Source organism: Formica exsecta, unplaced genomic scaffold (assembly GCF_003651465.1).
Source record: "Formica exsecta isolate Colony F162 unplaced genomic scaffold, ASM365146v1 scaffold258, whole genome shotgun sequence".
In the NCBI taxonomy this organism is placed as follows: domain Eukaryota; kingdom Metazoa; phylum Arthropoda; class Insecta; order Hymenoptera; family Formicidae; genus Formica; species Formica exsecta.
In genome coordinates this window covers 1,172,944-1,193,099 of record NW_021849849.1, presented here as the reverse complement: position 1 = coordinate 1,193,099, position 20,156 = coordinate 1,172,944, and the positions used below count along the sequence as shown (strand labels likewise).

The 20,156-nt window shown below is 36.5% G+C and overlaps 1 protein-coding gene across 6 annotated transcripts in view; it reads left to right on the top strand.

Moving 5' to 3' along the window:
* Positions 1–20,156, top strand: part of LOC115236607 (insulin-like growth factor 2 mRNA-binding protein 1) — a 49,707-nt gene that overhangs the window by 15,820 nt on the left and 13,731 nt on the right. For 2 of the 6 annotated variants that reach the window (XM_029809162.1, XM_029809161.1), the window contains exons 1-2: positions 9,187–9,325; positions 10,966–11,425. The exons of the other annotated variants lie outside the window; for them this stretch is intronic. In XM_029809162.1, coding sequence (XP_029665022.1) covers positions 11,397–11,425 — 29 coding nt within the window. In that variant the 5' untranslated portion in view covers positions 9,187–9,325; positions 10,966–11,396. Of the gene's footprint in view, positions 1–9,186; positions 9,326–10,965; positions 11,426–20,156 lie in introns of those variants that run through there. 6 annotated transcript variants of the gene reach the window in all.

Sequence of the window (20,156 nt, the reverse complement as noted above, 5' to 3'; positions counted from 1 at the left end):
TGCCTAACAGAAATGAAGATACAACTTTTTTCGTTTAGTCAGGAAGTGGATAAGTATTTATGAATAATTTATAAATAATATGATTGAAACGTAGACAAAATTAGATATTATGGTAAATTTTTTATTCCGCTTTTATTTGATACTATTAGAGGATTTTCTAAAATAGCATTTAATATCTTGAAAATATCATTTATATCTTTGATTTTATATTTCTTCAAAAATATGAGAGATCTCGTCGTTTTCATTACCAATCTAGTTTTGTTAAACTTATCGTCTCATTATTTCGTGTGGTAAAAGAAACCCTAGATTCGTAAAAATCAAGTGCAAACGCAAAACGCGCGCAAACGCACAGTGTGACAGTCATCTAAAGGAAAATTCATATTTTGTTAGATAAATGTTTTATTAATATTTATAATAATTGATAGATTTTTTCATTATTTTGTTTAAAAAGTTATCTAAAAATCACTTTCTATATTACAATAAATATATCATAATACGTAATTTTATTTTTTGAGATAAATCAATGTTGAAAGCTTTATGCGCTTTTTCATTTTTTTGTTAGGTTTTGTTAGACATCAAAATATGATATAATGAGACTAAGATGAAAAGTTTATTGTGTGAGTTAAAATTGTTGTTTGTCTATACTTTAAAAATTAATGCTATCACATCTGAAAATAGAATCTAAGAATAAGTGTGATACAAGGTCTTTAAGAATAAAAATTACAGATGGTTGAAAATTGTCAATTGTTAAGAGTGGAGGAATGTGGAAAATTTTTTTATTTCTTGAGATAAAGAGATTTCAGTAGATACATATATATTGTATATTAAGAATTATGATTAAAACATTATTAAACACAAAATTAATTTTAGATGATTATTTAATCAGTATAATCACACACACAGAGTTAATATAATTATATTAATTACAAATATATCTAACAAAATAAGATATTATATTTTCCCAGTGAGCTCGCTCACTCCCGTCACTTTGTAGGCCGGTTTCGAAAATTTGGTGCCGGTGCAAACCTGTCCGTGCATAACTATTGCTCTCCGTCATTTCGAGCCCTTTGGCCCCGCCGCTCGTTACGGCGAGCGCGATGCGAGACTGCCAGCTGCGAAGAGCTCTATTCCGGGAATGAGCCAAGAAACGGGATGCGAATTCATTAATCGATCCCGAAATGTACGTCGGCCACGTCGTTTCAGGACTAGCCGCGTCCTAGGACGACGCCGCCGCTTCCCACCTGTCGCACGCGCGTGCCGGCTTCTTTAAGATACAGCGCTAGGTCAAACAGGACGATCGCGAATTTCGTGCGAGACCGTCTAGTTCATCGCCAGGCAAATGTTGGGCTTTTAAAAGCGTCTATCCAGGGACAAAAGTTAGTACGCGGTTGCCCTGATGACGACGAAATTGTCCACCGGCTCGTCTTTACGGTCAGGAAATCAATTTCGAGATTAATTCTGCGGTTCCGAGATTACATTATACAGCAACGATGATTGTCTCAAGCCCTAGGAATTGTGTATTCACGCGATCGTTTTATTCCCTCGTAGGTTGCGAGATTATGTTTGATTGTTAGGTCTCTGCTATAGTATGCAACGTAATTGTTCACATTATCGATCGGACAAAAACCTTTGTTTTGAAAAGTAATAACAAGAATTATATATTTTAATCTTTAAGCTATACATATATTATTACAATTTATTTTTATCTATCAAATAAATTATGTTCACAAATATATATATACACGAGTATTGTGTAGTAAATAATGAACGAACATTATTTTAAAATAGATAAAACGATAAGCAGATTATCTACTTATGCTAATTAAATACTATCGATTATTTTTGCAGATAATAAATTTTTAGACAATAAATCAAATAATCAATTTAAAATATTTCTTAAATCGAAGAGAATATTTCCAGGAAAATAGGAAATAATGCATATTTTAATTGTTTTAATCTATCGAACTTTTATCGGTTCTTTTCTTACCTCGCATGGAAACTTTACCCCGCCGATCATCTTTTCTTTAATTATAATGGCGCGTAAAATGATTCGATTATTGAAAAAATTTAACTGGTTTGGAAAATCAAGAAACTTAAAAATCGTTATTAATCATGAGAATTCTTTGTAAGATGAAAATCGACACACGCGACGGGAGGAGAAAAAAAAAATCAGAACGCGACCCGGCCGGGATAACGAATCCAGCGCGCTCGATCCCCGGGCTCATACCATGGCCTTGAAATTTCGCTCTCACTATCATCCCGGCCGCCTCGTCATCCCCTTCGACGCCCCGTTGAAGGACGAGGAAAGAAAGAGTCGCGAAACCGCGCAAGCGAGCGAGAGGAAGGCTCGAAGGCGGCCCGGGTTGCCCTCCTCGTGATAAGTTTGCGCAGAGAGCGAGAGTGCGTCAAGAGAGTGGAAAGGGAGAGTGAGAGGAAGGGAAGAAGGGTGGATGAGCAGCTACGAGAATACGAAAGAGAAAGGGCACTGCTCTAGGTGGATGAGAGGCGGTTGAGGAGGAGGAGGAGGAGGAGGATATAGGGAGATGGCGGTGGTCAAAGGGCGAGGAACGGAAACAGGAGGCGATGGTGGGGTCAACGAGGAGGGGGTCGGAAAAGGGGTGGAAAAGGAGCAGGAGGAACGGATCCCGGCGGAGTCGTCGCCACGGCGGCTGGAAAAAGGAGTAGGGAGAGGACATACGAGGGAGGGTCACCTAGAAGGGCGTTGGGAGAGAGAGAAAGAGAGAGAGAGAAAGAAAGAAAGAAAGAGAGAGGGCTCGCCACGCGCGCTCAGGGATGGAGGGTCGTTCATCCCCGGGTCAAGGTTACCCACCTCCATCTCTTCCTCCTCCTCGCGGATCTCACCCTCTCGCGGCCCGTACCATTTACCACCCGGCTTCGACCGGTATCTCCCGTCCACCGCCCTCACGTCCCGTTCCTCTTTACTTCTCCTCCCCCACCGAACCCGCTTTATTTTCCTACCCTCAGTGTCGCTACCACCTACCACTGCTACTACTATTGCTGCTGCAACCACCATCGATCCTTATTCCCTTCTCTTTCGTGGCACCTACGCGAGATCGCTTCCGGGACCCCCTCGTAAATCCTTCGAAGGGAACTGGAGAGTACTTGTTTCTTTCGCGCGGGAATTGAGTCGGACTCGAGTATCACACTAATCCGCGGGGTTGCGAAATTTTTTCGTGCAAACATGTGTTACAATTTCCGTCATGCTCACGTCAAGGGAACCTTTTACGATTCGATATTATTTGAAATCGGAGCGATATATTCTATCGATGAATCGGAATATAAATCGTACATATTAAATTTAATACTGAAGTAAAGTAAAAAAATTAAGGGTCAGGGAAAATTCACTTTCTACTACTCCCATGCCTTTTCTCACAGATTCTAAAAATTATTATTATAATAAATTGTAAATTATAAGAAAAATTTTTTTTACTTTTGATTATTCCGTCAGCAGAAAATAGCAGAAAAAATTAATAAGGATAGAATAGAATAAGAATAAAAATAGAGAAAAAAAGAATGAGAAGAGAAAAAAGAACTCTTGAATGCTTGAAAAATTTTGTAGGTGATAAACTCATAAATATTCGGGATATTGTTATCAATTTTTTTCAGTTCTTCTTTCTCTTATGTGTTATGCGACACTAAGCGTGTCCGATGTCGAGACGATTCGCATAGTGAAATCAATGCGTGGTGAACGACCACCAGAGACGTTTCCGTGTATAACACGTGCCTGGAGAACGAAACACTGGCATTAGAAGGACCTCCCAGGAACTTGGCGCGGTGACAATGCCCGATAAGGCGCGGCCGCGAAAAAGTTCTCATCGAAAACATGAAACGCGGTCAATTCGTTCGTTGCGCTCGTTGTTAAATTCTTTAGCAATAAGAAAGACCGTCCTGATATCGCGTATTCTCGTAAAAATCACGTGCGCCGCGAATTTCATCGCGATTTTTTCGTGAAGAAATAGTTATTAATGTACGTGAGTCAATACATGCGCGTGCATATAACGGATAATAATAATATCTTGGTCAGCAAAAATTCGCACGCAACCGTATAACTCTTTATAGTATGTCGTTTTTGCATTTTTGTTTTATAGTATATGTATACCTTTATACGCACATATACACACAATCAAAATCAATAAAAGTATTTTTTGAATTAATAATATTGAAATTTATTAATTTCATTACGTTAAGATATGAAAGATATATTTTATATAACAATTAGATAAAAATTATATATATACATATAATTACTTTATTCTTTATTTATAACTTATAAAATCTCATTTCTTTTTTAATATAACTATAAGTTTCAATTTTATCAATTCAAAAAATTATTACATTGATCTCGATTTATATACATGTTACAACTTACAACAAGGCAATTGTTTAGTTTTTGTTATATATAATTTAATTTAACTTTGATATTAATCATAAAAAAGCTTAAGTACGTAATTATTTGAATGGTTCACATTTTGCAGAAAAGAAAATAAGAAAAAATTAATCAATGTTCTAAAAATATAAAAGGGCGATCTCGAAACAAGATTGTCTTATTTTAGCAAAATTTCTGTTTTCTGTCACAACGTCGGCCGTCTCTCTCTTCCCCCGCACTTACGTCAATTCGAGTTCTGTGTTCCCTTCGGCATAATGCATAATTCGCACATTTCGAGGAAGAGAGGCAGCCCTTTGCGGCATTGCCCGTGAACTCTCACCCTTCTCCTTTATTTATCGCCCGTATGTATACCGACGTTTCCCTCTCATCCCGGGAAGAGTTAAGAATGCATGCACTTTGCGTTTGTCTGCATCCGTAGAATGCGGAGCGCTTAAAAATACGAAAGCCTTCGCTAATTGTGATCTTCCATCTCTGCGTCGCGTCTGAAAATTGAATTCGAACAATCTTGGATAGTGTAATAGAAGATATGTTTTCTTGTTAAAAAATATGTCAAAATATAGATAAAACAACATTTTATCTAAATAACGCAACGTTAAAAAATGCAATAGGCTAATTAGATCATAAATAAAGATATGTAAAAAATGAACCACATAATTGGAAAGACAATTCAATATTAATATGAATATATTTATATTTTAATGAGTGAATGAAAACGAAGCGTAATTTTTCCTTCGAGTCTAACAAGTGATAGAGAAATCCTAAGTAGCTTTCAACTTAATACTACATAAGCTCTTTTTTTATTTGTAGATTTTTTTACAAGATTGGAATTATTGTTTATTCTTTTATGTAGCTTTTTTATTAATACTTTAAGAAAGAATAATTTTTTCTTATCACAGTTGTAATCCTCTAGTGTTTAGAATGAGTATGGATTTATTTTGATAAGAAGTTTTGATAAGAAGTCAAATTAGCTTGGATATGCCATAGTGTCATTCTCGTCATAAAAAACAAATATAATACTGTTCTAAAATTAAAAATTAAATTTATATATACATTCACAAGTTTTATTTTATTATATCAATTTTTTCAATATTATATTATAAAACCGTGCACATATCCAAGCGGATTGTGTTAATTAATATTAAAATTGAAATTTTAAATTAAATCCCCAAATTAAAATATTCAAATTGAAAGAAAAATTTTTTAATTAAGATTTTAAATTAATGAAAATTTTAAATTAGAATATTAGAATTGAAACATATCGCAATCTTTAATATAAAATATAATGACACGTGTGCGTGTAAAAAGTATAATTCGAGAAACGATCGAAATAAACGAAAGATAAAAAAATGAGGAACGCACACAGCTGCGCAATTACCATATTTCGCGTTTTTCAAACTTCCTCTGGATGATGGCGAGTCTTCGGCACGGTCGAATTTAAGAGGACGATCGCGAAATATTCGGCGACAGGGGGATATCGTTGGATAGGGGACAAAGGAAAAAAAAAGAGAAAGAAAGGGGCGGAAGGATGCTGCGCGTCCCGTCTCGCAATGTATGCAGCTCGCGTTATTCCGCGCGATGTTTATGCGAAGGATAGAGCCGGTCTCTCTCCCTTCTGGAAATAACGCCGATGGGATGCGAGGGAGTGCGCTCGCTTATTGCCTTAAATTGCTAATTGGGCTCAGGACCGACGCTGCCTTTCCACGTTGTGCAGTCTCCATGTCCCTCTCTCTCTTTTCTTGAATCTCCCTTTTTCTCTCCCGACATCTACTTTCCCTTTCGACTCCCGTATATCTGCTTCCTCCTCGTCGCCCTTCTTCATCCTCTCCGACTTCGATTCTCTATTGTCGCCGGGACCCTCCGGAGACGAAGAGGGTGCTGCGTTTGGTAGTTGCGTAAGGTTCCGATGGAATTTCAACGGTGCACAATTCTGTGACAAATTCGACGTCGACTTTTCTCCGGTTTGAATTCAGGAAAAAACCGCGGCGGGATTATTAATATTGATGATTTAGAGATATTAATATGGAGGGGTAATTATGACGAATTAATCGTAATTTAACTTATTATATAAAAATTAAATTAAAATAGTAAGATATAATTTATAATATTCATAAATCTATAAGATAAAATCCATAATAACGCAGTACATGTCTTTTCGCAAGATTGTATACACCATAAGAAAGATAAACATCTCACGAAAAATTTTATTATATATATAATAAAATTCTCTCTCTCTCTGCGAACGATATAATTTGTTTTACACATTAATCTTTGATAAACATTATATTCATGAATATCTATCTCGAGTGAGCAATTTTTAATACAGCAACAATGTGTATGATTAATATAGTAGTGATGCATAATTAATGCAGCGACGATATCGGATCGAAAAGAATGCGTACTTGATGTTTCGGAAGTAGCGTACGGAAGTCTGTGCGCGCATCCTGTCTGCGATATATATATATATATAAATATATATAATGTCGACCGTCGAAGAAATTAGGGGTATCATGGGTTTCGTCGGGCGATTTTGCAGTTTCACCTGCTGGCACCCGGATGTGCTCGCGTTGCGAATTACGCGTTTTTATGCGACGCATTATCTCGCGCATTATTCTTGCTCACCTCACGCGAGCATTAATCCGATGATGAAACGTACGCGAAATTAGCATCACGATTCCTAATAACTCGCTAATAAAGCCGTGTCCACCAGCTGCGAGGAAAGCCATGAATATTTATTATTTAGACTTGTTCGTCGTAAAGCAAATCCAACGATCGCCTCTTCGCGAAAACGCGCAAGTATATATCAGCGATACGTGTGTACGAATCGATAGATCGATAGATCGAGACGATCAATTTTGTATAGCAGGTGACCCGGTCCCTTTTTTCATAGGGAGAATCTATAATTTAGTGAAATAGTAATTTCGATAGTACGCTATTACTATGATCGTTTCAAGCTGATACTACTTTGTTGATTCATAATTGATCGTAAATAAACGCTGCTTTGGAATCCCATAGGACGATTTGTATCTCGATCGATATGAAGATAAATTTTGTTCGAGGGAAATACGATTAAATTTATATTTTTTTCAAACGTTTACTTATTTTAACATTTTTTCTAAACTTTCGCAGAATTTAATTGAGAAATAAAATGCGCTCGCGTTTTAATTCGTTCTTTGATTCCGAGTTAAGAACACGCCGTATGAAAGTATCGGGGTGCATCTCGGCGCAGATAAAAAAATGATACGCGGTCTGGGTCGCGTATCGATCGTAAATAGCTCGCGGATAATTTCCGCGATCATGGGTGGTGCGTGCCGCTGCCACGTGGCAGCTGCCATCAACAGCTGTTACCGCGTCGCGTTAGGTGCATTGCTTTCTCGCGCACGCTGCTGATTTTTAATGTTCGCGTGCCCGCAAAAAAAAAAAGAAGAAGGCCCGCGAAAACGCGCCTCTTATCGGCGACGCATCGACACGCGTCGATCCTCGAGCCCCGTGATATCAATCAGTCACGCGCACGCTTGCAATTATACACGGTAACAGAATCGCGTTCTCGATGTAACGTAAGTTTTCCTTCTCATTACGCATTTTGGGGATATCGACGCGAAATCAAAGTACCGGAAAACAATAAAAATTATAATATTAGAAAACATATTGAAATAAAATGCAAAGATAGTTAACAAACTTTTTACTGGAATATTTTTAGTTTAAATATTCAAAGAGAGGGAGATATTTTATTCAAGAGATATAAATTTGATTTCAATGTTGCAAGAAATGTAATTGATTAAATTCGAATAGTAATCGCTATAAATGTGTAAAAAGTTACGAGAGATGTTTTGTACGAGCCGATAATAAACTATTGCCGTAAGTTTGCTTGCGAATGGAAACGAATGTTTGCGGAGAAACGTTTTTTGTGAAAAAAAAAAAAAAAAGAATGTTTGGAACAAATACGGCGGCATCTTTTCGGCGGCAATTTAAACTCTCTCTCGAGGTTTCTCGAAAATCCCTCGCCGTCATTCAGGAATGTCGAGATTGTTCGAGTGCTTTTACGAGAGTAAAATGTGAGCATATAATGACAGCTTCTTCGTCTTTAACCGAAGACAAATATCGCGAGTCGAGTCTGGTTTTCGGTCGTCGAAATGATTGAGAACGAAGTATTAACCCGTCGTATTTGCTAAGGTCGCAAGTTTTAAAGCTTTTAATTACATCTGATTTTTGTATAATATATAATAAATATTCGAGAGAGAGAGAGAGAGAGAGAGAGAGAGAGAATCTTATCAAACTTGACGCGAGAGAGGGAATAATTTTAATTTTGGTATATATTCAAAAAGAGAAGAGAAAAGTTCTATATTAAAAAGCATACGTGATATTATCAACCTAAAATGCTAATTGAGATTAATCGCAAATTTAATTAGCTTTCAATAAAGGAAAAATAAAACGCACCACACACAACGTCGAAAATCGATTAAGTCCAGCGTGCGCGGTTATAAGAGGACCGTGATGTATTATTTTCACTAAAAACACATGTTTCTTTTAATTACGTAATATTGCCCGTGTGATATCACAAACAAAAATTTGCAACGAATAGAAAACTTTCTGCTATAGATAAAAAATAATCGTCAGTATGATATAATATATATTTAATATTTATATAATCGGCTCGGGTGTTTTCGTGCGCGGGCGACCGAGACGAGGCGCTCCAGTCGACCGGTCGTTCGGATGGCCGCAGTACGCGGTGAGACGCGAGCCAGTGTGCAGTTTTTTTCAGCGAGATACCGAGTATCGCGCGACAACGAGTGAACGCGCGCGCGCTCGATTACGTTTCGACTTCGCGACTCTCGCGACGCGTACGTCATCGTGGACCGCCTCTTCAAGACAGGAGAGAGCCGAACGCGATCGAGAGGATCGGCGCCGCTGGATCAGGTGGTAGGTTTTTGGCGGAAATGTGTGTGTGTGCTATTCGCGCAGACACACGTGGTAATACATAATCGTGATAAGAATATGCGCGCCGCGAGAGCCGGAATATGGAGCGAGGCGTGGAAAAGAGAGGAGGGAAAATTAGTCTCTCTTTCCTTCTTTCTCTCTCTCTCTCTCTCCCTCCTTCTTCTCCGAACGACGCGTTTTTCCACATCGACGAGCGACGTGGCGCCGACGCAATTTCCGCGTTTTCACGCGATTGACGATCGCGCGCGCGTGTTTTGTAGTTTTCCGCGGAGTACAATTCGCGGAAGAGAGGCTCTCGTGAGATCCGCGGAAGACCTTTGCACGCGGACTAACTTGATGCCTAAGTGTCGCGTATGATGAAATTTCTTGGTGAAAATTGTACAATGCGTTACGAGTGAGGTAAAGGCGCGAAATTTTTGTTACGAATGTGGCGATTTGTATATTAATTAAACGCGGCTTATTGAGTAATTTGAATTGAATGTCTCTCCTTTCGATTTCCCGCGTGTAAAAATATCTCAATATTGCGATACATCGAATACGAATTTCTGATTCTGTAAAAATTGTGAACGTTAATCTATAAAGACTTTTGAATTACAGACATTGTATGCAAACTAATTGTAATCAGAGCGCTGATTTTACTTTTTATGTAAAAATTCAACAGTTTAAAGTCATTATCATTCTGCATCAGTCTTAATCAATCGATTAATATTAAAATAGCCAATGTTAATTTCGTATCGCAATATCTCTTATCGTTCTAAAAATGCACGAATTAGAGAAAGGTAATTAATTAATCAAGATTTTAATTTCTAACGCGTTAATTGATCAATAAATTAATCAAACGATCTGTCATATACATGCACAATATACTTGGAAAATTACACGCGTGCAGGCTTGTTTCAATCCCCGAAGTGTATCGAGTAGTCGATACGTTACGAGATTCTTCCAACGAGTTCTCTCGCGTGACTCCGATCGAGACTTAGGTTCAATTTCGTGCCAAGAGGGAGAGAGAAAGAGAAGACAAAGAGAGAAAGAGAGAGAACGGTTTCTCTGACTCACTGTGTCTCGTCGACGCACTCGCAGTTTGCCAACGTCATTAACACGCGGCGTCATTAACCCGCGCCATGAGCGCCGCCCAAAGAATCAAAAATAATTTGAAAAAAGAAGTCGAGAAAAAAAAACGCGTCTTTTCTCTCTTGTAAAACTTACCCGATCTTCTGGGTTTATGCCTCGTACCTTGCATGTTTATCGCGCATTCGTTATCTGAGATTTTTGGAGCAAAAATGCAAGAGTCCACTCTCTTGTAAGATAATAATTATGCATTTTAAATAAATCAAATCTGAAATATATTATGTGGACGATATATATTACTAGAGAATTAATACTTTGCCTTGAGATTTGATTTGTTGATCTCGACAAATTTGTCGAAACTTCTTTTAATTTTTACAAAAAATATGATTTTACAAAGTAACTCTATCTGTCCCTCATATTTGTTTATATTGTTCTCTATCTTATATGTTTCTGTTACAATCTTTTGCGCCACTTTAATTTGTAATTCTTTAAACATGAATGCAAATTTAATATATATATATGTATGTATAAAATAATATCTATAATTCTTTCAGTGTGATAGAAAGTCTTAAAATTTTTAAACGATACGTAGTAGAAACTAACTCTCTTTGTCAGTTAATTTGACAGAGGACAAAGGCATAAATTTGGCTTTTTTCGCGCGAATTCTTTTCATCTCATTCTGACATTACGTGCTATTTTTTATTCTCGCGGATTTATCCCGACTAGTTTCGTATTAAAATTTCGCGAGCTTTTCTCGGATACTCGGGAACGCGGTGCGAAACACGTGGTGCGCAGCTTTTTGTTTGTGAATTGACTCACGAAGTACATGAGTGGGTGAAAGAGAAGAGAAAGGGAGAGAAAGAAACAAAATTCGCAAGGATAGAATCATTTTTCGATGTCCACATCGCTAACGAGCACGGAGACGAAGTAGAAGGTCGACCATCCGTTAGAAGCCGACGACGGCGAATCTCTCGTTAGTGTCTCGATGCGTCTTCCTGTGTTGTGGACGAAACCGTAAGTTCTCACGATTATAAAGCTTTAAAAATTTTAATAATTTCCTAAATGAATATCAAAAAAAATCGCGAGATCTGTGGTCTCGCTTATCCTAATCGTTTCATATATTTATCGTATTTAAAAAAATACATTACGAAATATATAGTTGTAGAAATAGAGGGTATCGTTGAGGGTAAAAATTTGATATCCCTCTTCTCTACCAAATCCATTAGTTTTTATCCAGCAAAAGTTCGACGAGCATTAAACTTGCTAATTGAATCTTGAATCATTGATAGGGAAATTCGTCGAACTTCACTCTCGGTGAATCGCATCAAAGTGCGTATGCGTAAACAAACGCAAGATTTTACAAATAATATATTTATGCTGAGCATCATTCTTACACATGCACCGACGTTTATCCTCTTACATATTAATTCGAGCAATCCTACAAACTCTTTACACTTTCCCGCGGTCCCGCTCTCTTAATCGGACCTGACCGGAAACCGCGTAGACTGCGTAGCCGCGCCCGATAATATTATGCAAAGAGTTATGCAAAAAATATTTATATTAATTTTTTTATTTAATAGAACAAGTATATATAATTGGCTGTAGCTTAATGCAATGACGTTTTATATAATGCAAATATTAATACAAAATCGTGCAGTAAAAGAATAGGAAGAGCTTTGCGCGAGAATATTTTAAAATTGCGATGTTTACATGTCATTATTCGAGAAATATGATTTAACGAGAACCGCGTGAGTTATTCATAATAATGAAAATAACGCTGATGAGTAAACCGTGTGCTTTTTATATTTGACAGATTGAGAAATAAATAAAGCATATACGCGGATTGCAATCCGGGCTTATTACGCATAACATGTATAATGACACGTATAACGATCCCTTGAACTCGATGACACATCGACCGGCCATGTCACTAACTTTTCCGTTGACGAATGATCTCGTTAAGACACTTGTTGCTTTTATCGAGATGTCGACCCAACGGATTTAGCATAAACGAATGACATTGCCGTCGAAAGAAAGATAATTTTATAAATATTTAAGGAAGATTATATTTATAATTATATTTTACTATATTTAAGAAAGATCACAAACATGTATAAATATTTTAGAAATTATTTATGCATGGCTTTGCATTCTTTATTTCATTTTTTATTTTAATCTTTATACGGTAAATTCGCACACATATAATTCACCGAAAAAAATTCTTCCTTATTTTTCTTATCTATATTTTGGGCTGGATAAACTTTATTAGCAAATCTTTTCCTCGTGAATTGGAGTAGAGTGAATTGGAGAGAAAATAATCTATTATGACACAATACAACGAGAACATATTGGTGATATATTTGATAATACATAGATACTTGTAACAAGACGATATAAAATTGAAAGGCTAATGCGAGTGTTTTTTATAGTATTATATTTTTGCGTTTAATGCATTAACATATTCCGCGCTCTATTCATGACAAATCACAAATTACAGAGTGAGTGTACAAGGACGCCTTTACGGTGTTTGCGCGATACCTCTTAATCAATGTGATTACGATCATTGTGGATAATTAACATAAGGAAAAGTCATTCGAAAGATCTTGCACAAGTCATTGACGGCGTCGATTCTGTTATCTTTATCGCGTCGGATGATTCAGCGTAACTCAGATTGTGAGAAACGGTATAATCATCACGCCATTCGATATACATATATCTAACCAACCGATGCAGATTATGTTTGCGACCGCGTTATAATGTGCACTATTGTGGTCGCACACACAATTAAACAGTTCGAAATCAACGTTTTGTGCCAAAACTGGTAAGAATAAATAATTTCGTACTAGTCATTGATCCACGTGTCGTCGCTCACCGATTGGCGACGCCGATGCATTGGATGCCGCTATCTTCCTTCGCGAAGCGCCCGAGATATCGGCGTTTGTTCGGCGTATCCGGGATTTAGGTCGTCCACGCGCAACCGCAACTCGTAATCGCTGTAACTCGCGCGCGTAAATAAACCATCATCCATTCACACGCTCGACTTCGACCTGCCATTCTGTTTGCGAACGCTTAAAGAAAATTAGATTGCATCGATAGGAAAACGAGTCCTTTCTACGATATTTATACATTCATTTAATGGAGCGTACTAGTCATTGATCCAAAAAACGTGGGTGTATCAAGTTTAATGCAAATCCGTTGAAAATTGGCAGAGTTATTCATGCCCATATATGAGTCATTACCAGTGAACTGGTTAAAAGACTTTTTTGCGAACTAAATATCTCTTACAATTAATTTCTAACCATCTTAATATCTTTTTTTTTAACAATAAATGAATTGAAACATATCTGAAAGATATATCTTGTCTATATAAGATTTACCGATAATTCATCAAAAAAATTCCAAGCTCGATCGCGAATGTACAATGTGAATTTTAAGAAAGCCTATGAAAAATCGGCGCAGTTTGTTGATAAAATTTTACATATATATTTTTTATTTATTTTATATATTTTTTCGATTTTACAAAGTGAAACATTATATAAACTCAAAAAGTGTAGGAGCTGTGTATTTTTCTAGAGCCATATTCGGAGAGTTGAGGGTTAAAAAACATTTCAAATATTTAGAAACGAAACAAAATTTTATTGTATTATTTACTAACGTTTTGTTAGCTTATCGAAAGTCTGTATAATTTGCTTACGATGAGTTTCGCGTCGCCAACTCGAAAGTCGTTAACTTACCTTGCTTCTACTTCGCTTCACGAAGCGTACAGTGAACGTTATCCTTCTGATAAGACTGTAGTGAATCTTTCGTAATGATTACGTCATCGTTGTGACGACGTGGTCCGCATAACTTCGTGAACAAATCGATGACAAGGATACATACATCTTCTCGGCATTGATTCATCGTGTCTTTTTCTTTTTCTTTATCACTTGGCTTCCACGAATCACCGGAAATCGTCATCACATTGCCGCTAATGTTATTCAGAATACTGTATTCAGAAATGCGCATACGGTGCATCTTTCCAAGTAGTTAGATAATCTCATGTTATTCGTCGAAATTAATAGGAAAAAAAAGTATATTAATAAATAATATAATAAATAAAATATATAACACTCTAGTTAGTTTTTATTTTAATCTCTTATATTAATTTTTTATTTATTACGTAAAAACGGATAGTTGAAATTTATGTTACGTTATATATTAATAAAAATGAAAAGTGCCGGCGATTTCAATTAGTAATCAAGATCGCTTCGATAATAATAATCTCGTAATAGAATAAATTACAAATTTTTGCGACAAGAAAGAAAAACGAATTTAAATCATGCTTTGCTTTCAATATCGTTTTGACGATAATATTACCTTAACTTGCTTTTTCGCTCATGTTTTCTATATAAACAGAAAGACAGAGAATTTTCACGAAGAGTGTGTATTCCGTATCGTGAAAAAAAATTCACTGACGTTATTCCGAGGATTTAATATCGCTTGCGTTTAACCATGTAAATTAGCACGCGTGTACGCCCTTAGAACAGCCCTCGTTATCGCGAATATAAATGCAATATCGTAAACATCCGAGGTGAGGGAGGGTGGGAGATACACACCACCGTGGTGGTATGCGCGCATGTTTTTGATACGCGCCTAATCGCCGTGACATAATCGGTGTACCGCCAGCGTGGCACGACATGATCTTGTAATATAATCGATGCTTTTCTCGGGAAGAGCCGCCGCGGCTCGTTTGAAAGCCCGCGTTAACACGATCTCTACCCGGGTGATCCTCCGGAGGATAATTTTTCCAGCACGAAGAGAAAGATCTGTGGACGTGATGTATTATACACTGACGCGCCGACATTCTGTGAAATCTCGCGTTGTTGATTGATCATTTTTTTTTATCAAATGTATTGCGCCCTTTCCTTCCATTCGTCAAGGCAAAAATGTTTCAACGAGCTATTTTTGCAAATGGACATTTTGAAAATTCGATTCGAATAAAACTATTAGAAGGTACGGTATTGCTTTCCACGCTATTATGTATTTTACAATTTTTATTTTGAAAATAAATAAAAAACGAGAAAAGACTCACCCATCTTTCGATACGAAATATATAATATATATAACGATTGTCTCTGTTAATTAATTTAAAGAAAATCACGTGCACGCTTCATATAAATTACTAAAATCATCGCTTTAAACATATTGATGTACGAAACATAAACGTTCGCGTATTAGTGAACGAAGGAAGAGTCTGGGGAAGAATCGGACGACGGGTGTCCCAAAGTTTGAATGTAAAAACTAGGTCGCACACAGGCAGAACCGAACGAGACTACCGGGTTCAATTCAATTCGACTCGCGGAACTCGCGACAGCTCGATATTATTGAGCTCAAATAAGCGCGTGCTTTTGTTCTCGCACGGCACGCCGCTCTCTCTGGAGGCCGGGTTAAAAATAAAGGCGAGACCGTTTAGCGGTCTTCTACATCGGGGCTGGTCGTGGCATACATAATACGATTGCGAACTGGGATTCCAGTGATTTTTTTTTTCTACCGGAATAAGCGTAACGAGCATTTTGATTTCGAGCATTTTGGTTATTTTTTAACCACCAAAAACCTTAAATTTATGAAATTAAAGTTTATTGTATAGAGAAAATTCGTTATTTGCCGCACAAAAATAAGTTCGTAGCTTTTTAACGCATGTTTTGCAGAACATGACATATTTCAAATTTAACGCGGTGTGCACAATAATTGTTCGAGAAAAATTAATTCATTTATAGAACAGGTTAACTACATACAATATATTTAATTAAAAGTGCGCATAATATATTTAATTTTTTGTCATTTTACACAACAAAATATTATAGTTTTAAAGCAGTGCTGGCGACATTTATTTTAATTATAACTTTTAATTACCGATCTCCCGTCACTCTTTCTCTCTGTCTTTTGGAAATCTATAATCTTTTATCTACTGGTATAAGTATCGTTTGCGACGACTATATAAGTCGATGTAATGTGATTAGCGAAGCTAATCACATTAACATGCTTTTATCGCACAAACGATCAACAAATAAGGTAATGACGACACGGTAGTTAAAATACGATACAGAAAACTGTTCTATATATCACTGTAGCTTCGTTAATTCTATTTTTTTTCACGAAAAGAGATTCTCGACAGAACGAGACCCCCGGGAAAATATCATCGATGAATTCAATCGAGAGATCTTGCATCTCGCTTTCTCATATATATACAGATAATCGCTCTCTATTACACGCCTGAATCGTCATCCGCTGCTTTCTCACGGAAGCTCTCCAAAAGGAAGAAAGCGTCACAAGGGCGAAAAACTCACCCATCTTTCGATACGAAATATATAATATATATAACGATTGTCTCTGTTAATTAATTTAAAGAAAATCACGTGCACGCTTCATATAAATTACTAAAATCATCGCTTTAAACATATTGATGTACGAAACATAAACGTTCGCGTATTAGTGAACGAAGGAAGAGTCTGGGGAAGAATCGGACGACGGGTGTCCCAAAGTTTGAATGTAAAAACTAGGTCGCACACAGGCAGAACCGAACGAGACTACCGGGTTCAATTCAATTCGACTCGCGGAACTCGCGACAGCTCGATATTATTGAGCTCAAATAAGCGCGTGCTTTTGTTCTCGCACGGCACGCCGCTCTCTCTGGAGGCCGGGTTAAAAATAAAGGCGAGACCGTTTAGCGGTCTTCTACATCGGGGCTGATCGTGGCATACATAATACGATTGCGAACTGGGATTCCAGTGATTTTTTTTTTTCTACCGGAATAAGCGTAACGAGCATTTTGATTTCGAGCATTTTGGTTATTTTTTAACCACCAAAAACCTTAAATTTATGAAATTAAAGTTTATTGTATAGAGAAAATTCGTTATTTGCCGCACAAAAATAAGTTCGTAGCTTTTTAACGCATGTTTTGCAGAACATGACATATTTCAAATTTAACGCGGTGTGCACAATAATTGTTCGAGAAAAATTAATTCATTTATAGAACAGGTTAACTACATACAATATATTTAATTAAAAGTGCGCATAATATATTTAATTTTTTGTCATTTTACACAACAAAATATTATAGTTTTAAAGCAGTGCTGGCGACATTTATTTTAATTATAACTTTTAATTACCGATCTCCCGTCACTCTTTCTCTCTGTCTTTTGGAAATCTATAATCTTTTATCTACTGGTATAAGTATCGTTTGCGACGACTATATAAGTCGATGTAATGTGATTAGCGAAGCTAATCACATTAACATGCTTTTATCGCACAAACGATCAACAAATAAGGTAATGACGACACGGTAGTTAAAATACGATACAGAAAACTGTTCTATATATCACTGTAGCTTCGTTAATTCTATTTTTTTTCACGAAAAGAGATTCTCGACAGAACGAGACCCCCGGGAAAATATCATCGATGAATTCAATCGAGAGATCTTGCATCTCGCTTTCTCATATATATACAGATAATCGCTCTCTATTACACGCCTGAATCGTCATCCGCTGCTTTCTCACGGAAGCTCTCCAAAAGGAAGAAAGCGTCACAAGGGCGAAAAAGGACGAGAGAGAGAAAGAGAAAAAGAGTGAGGTTTATCGGCGTCGAAACGGCGTTTCGCGCGATCGAACACGAGGCCGGGTCGTTATACCTGACATGATCGTTCAATATATGTATTATCTGTATATATATGTGTGTGTATGTGTGTATCGATCTTTCTTGCCGTCCGCTAGCGCGTTTACGATGCAACGATATCGAATGTAAATAGTCGCGCATTCGATATCTTCCCTCGAAATCGAGCACGTATGGGAGAAAATCTTCCCGCGTAAAAAAATCGTAATCACATGATATGGCAAACCCCGAGAATATTGTATTATATGTATATACATACGTAGGATATTTCGTAATCGATTGATACAACCGAGAAGGTGATAATTTTAGATGAAGAAATAGTCGAAAATGGAGAATAAAATTGTTTTATTCGTGGCTTCATTTTTTTATTTGAAAATTGGAGAATTAATAACATACACGGAAAAAGTTTTATATTACAAATTACATGAAAAATACATTTTCTTTTGCAACATTTTATGTAAAAATAGAATATACGTATAATGACATTAAAATATTTATTACCGCAAAAAATGTAAATTTTACGTTTTATGCATTTGTTTTCTGCATCAAAATATTTAAATAATTAAATATAATGTTCTTTTGTAAAATATAAAACATATATATTATTGAGTAAAAAAATATTGTGATATCTGTTACAAGTTAATATGATCCACAATTATAATATAAAAATTATATTAGAATTTTTAGTATATTTTCTGCTGTTTTAATCATTCAATGATCTCATGAAATGATGATCTTGTGTATTATCAAATTTATTCTGCAACAATGGGCCTATTAAAATACAAAAATACATTTTGAAAAACTTTATCTAGACACATTTCTTTTCTACGGGAAGATTTTAGATGATTCTAAATTATTTTATTAAATGGAATGTTATATTTTTATATTTTTATGTACTAATAGTCATTGAATTCGAGACGGATTCTACGATGTGTGACACAAGAGACTCATTCGAGGTTATTCAAGCTTAAAAAAGCGTAAATACGTTATTATTAATCTTTCTAACTGCAATGCCAATTTTCTCGAATGTACATATATAAAAGCGAAGTTGACGGTGAAGTGTAAATTCGTATTTTCATCTCTTTTATACACGTATAAATATAAGGAGAATTCGAATAACTTGAATAAACTCTGACGAGAAGTGGCAGGAAGCCCTTGGATTATCGCGTCGTTCGCGCTGAATGAACGTAAGGCACTACGAGTCCATCCGTTAATAATTTCGACGCTGAGTCATCGTTTCCAATAAAATACGCCCACCGTCATCGCTTGGTGCATTCGAAATGACGTCGGTCGCTGACACCACGGTCGCGTGACGCCTCTGCCTCTCGAGCGTCCGGATCTCTCCTCGATCGTCTTCGGCGCCAACGAATGATTCTCGCTCGGAATGCCAAAGTCCTTTCGGCAAATACGAAGTGACATGTTTTTCGAACTATTTTCAGTCGGTGACAATTTCGGGAAAATCCTAATGCGATTAAGCGTACTTTATCATTCGCTCTCTGTTGATTCTTGTATAAATGTAGATATGGCTTTATGCTACTGTGATCCGTCAACGAATGATTGGCTAAATAATAGACGTTTGTATTGTTTTGTAATCATTATCTCGTGGCATAAGATATTATTACATTGTTATTTCCTAGAGAGAAAAGCTATATTTTTCTCTCATTCTTTATTTGCCGTTCTGATTCTTATCTATTTTCTTTCCTAATCTATATATGATATAAGCGCGCGAACTGCGTATTTCTAGATGAAAAAAATACATTAAACTCTACTTATAGTAGAGGAACTCCACTTATAGTTTGCGGAAGAGAGTCTACAATCGTGCTTTAGATATAATACCTATTTTTATCTCCACAATGCTCTGATATCTTTTCATACATAACATTGTCCGATTCATGTGCGCCACAAATCGCTAACGCCGTACAGTATATATTTTTTTAGCCCCTTTCTTATCCTCGAATTGTTATATTTTTTTTTCTCTCTTCTCCCACCCGTCCCACACACGAAGGTTAAATTAAATTACTGCGTTGTATTAATATGTATAATAATTACGGAGCGATAACGAGGACGTGATATCCAATGATGCCCATAGTGTAACACG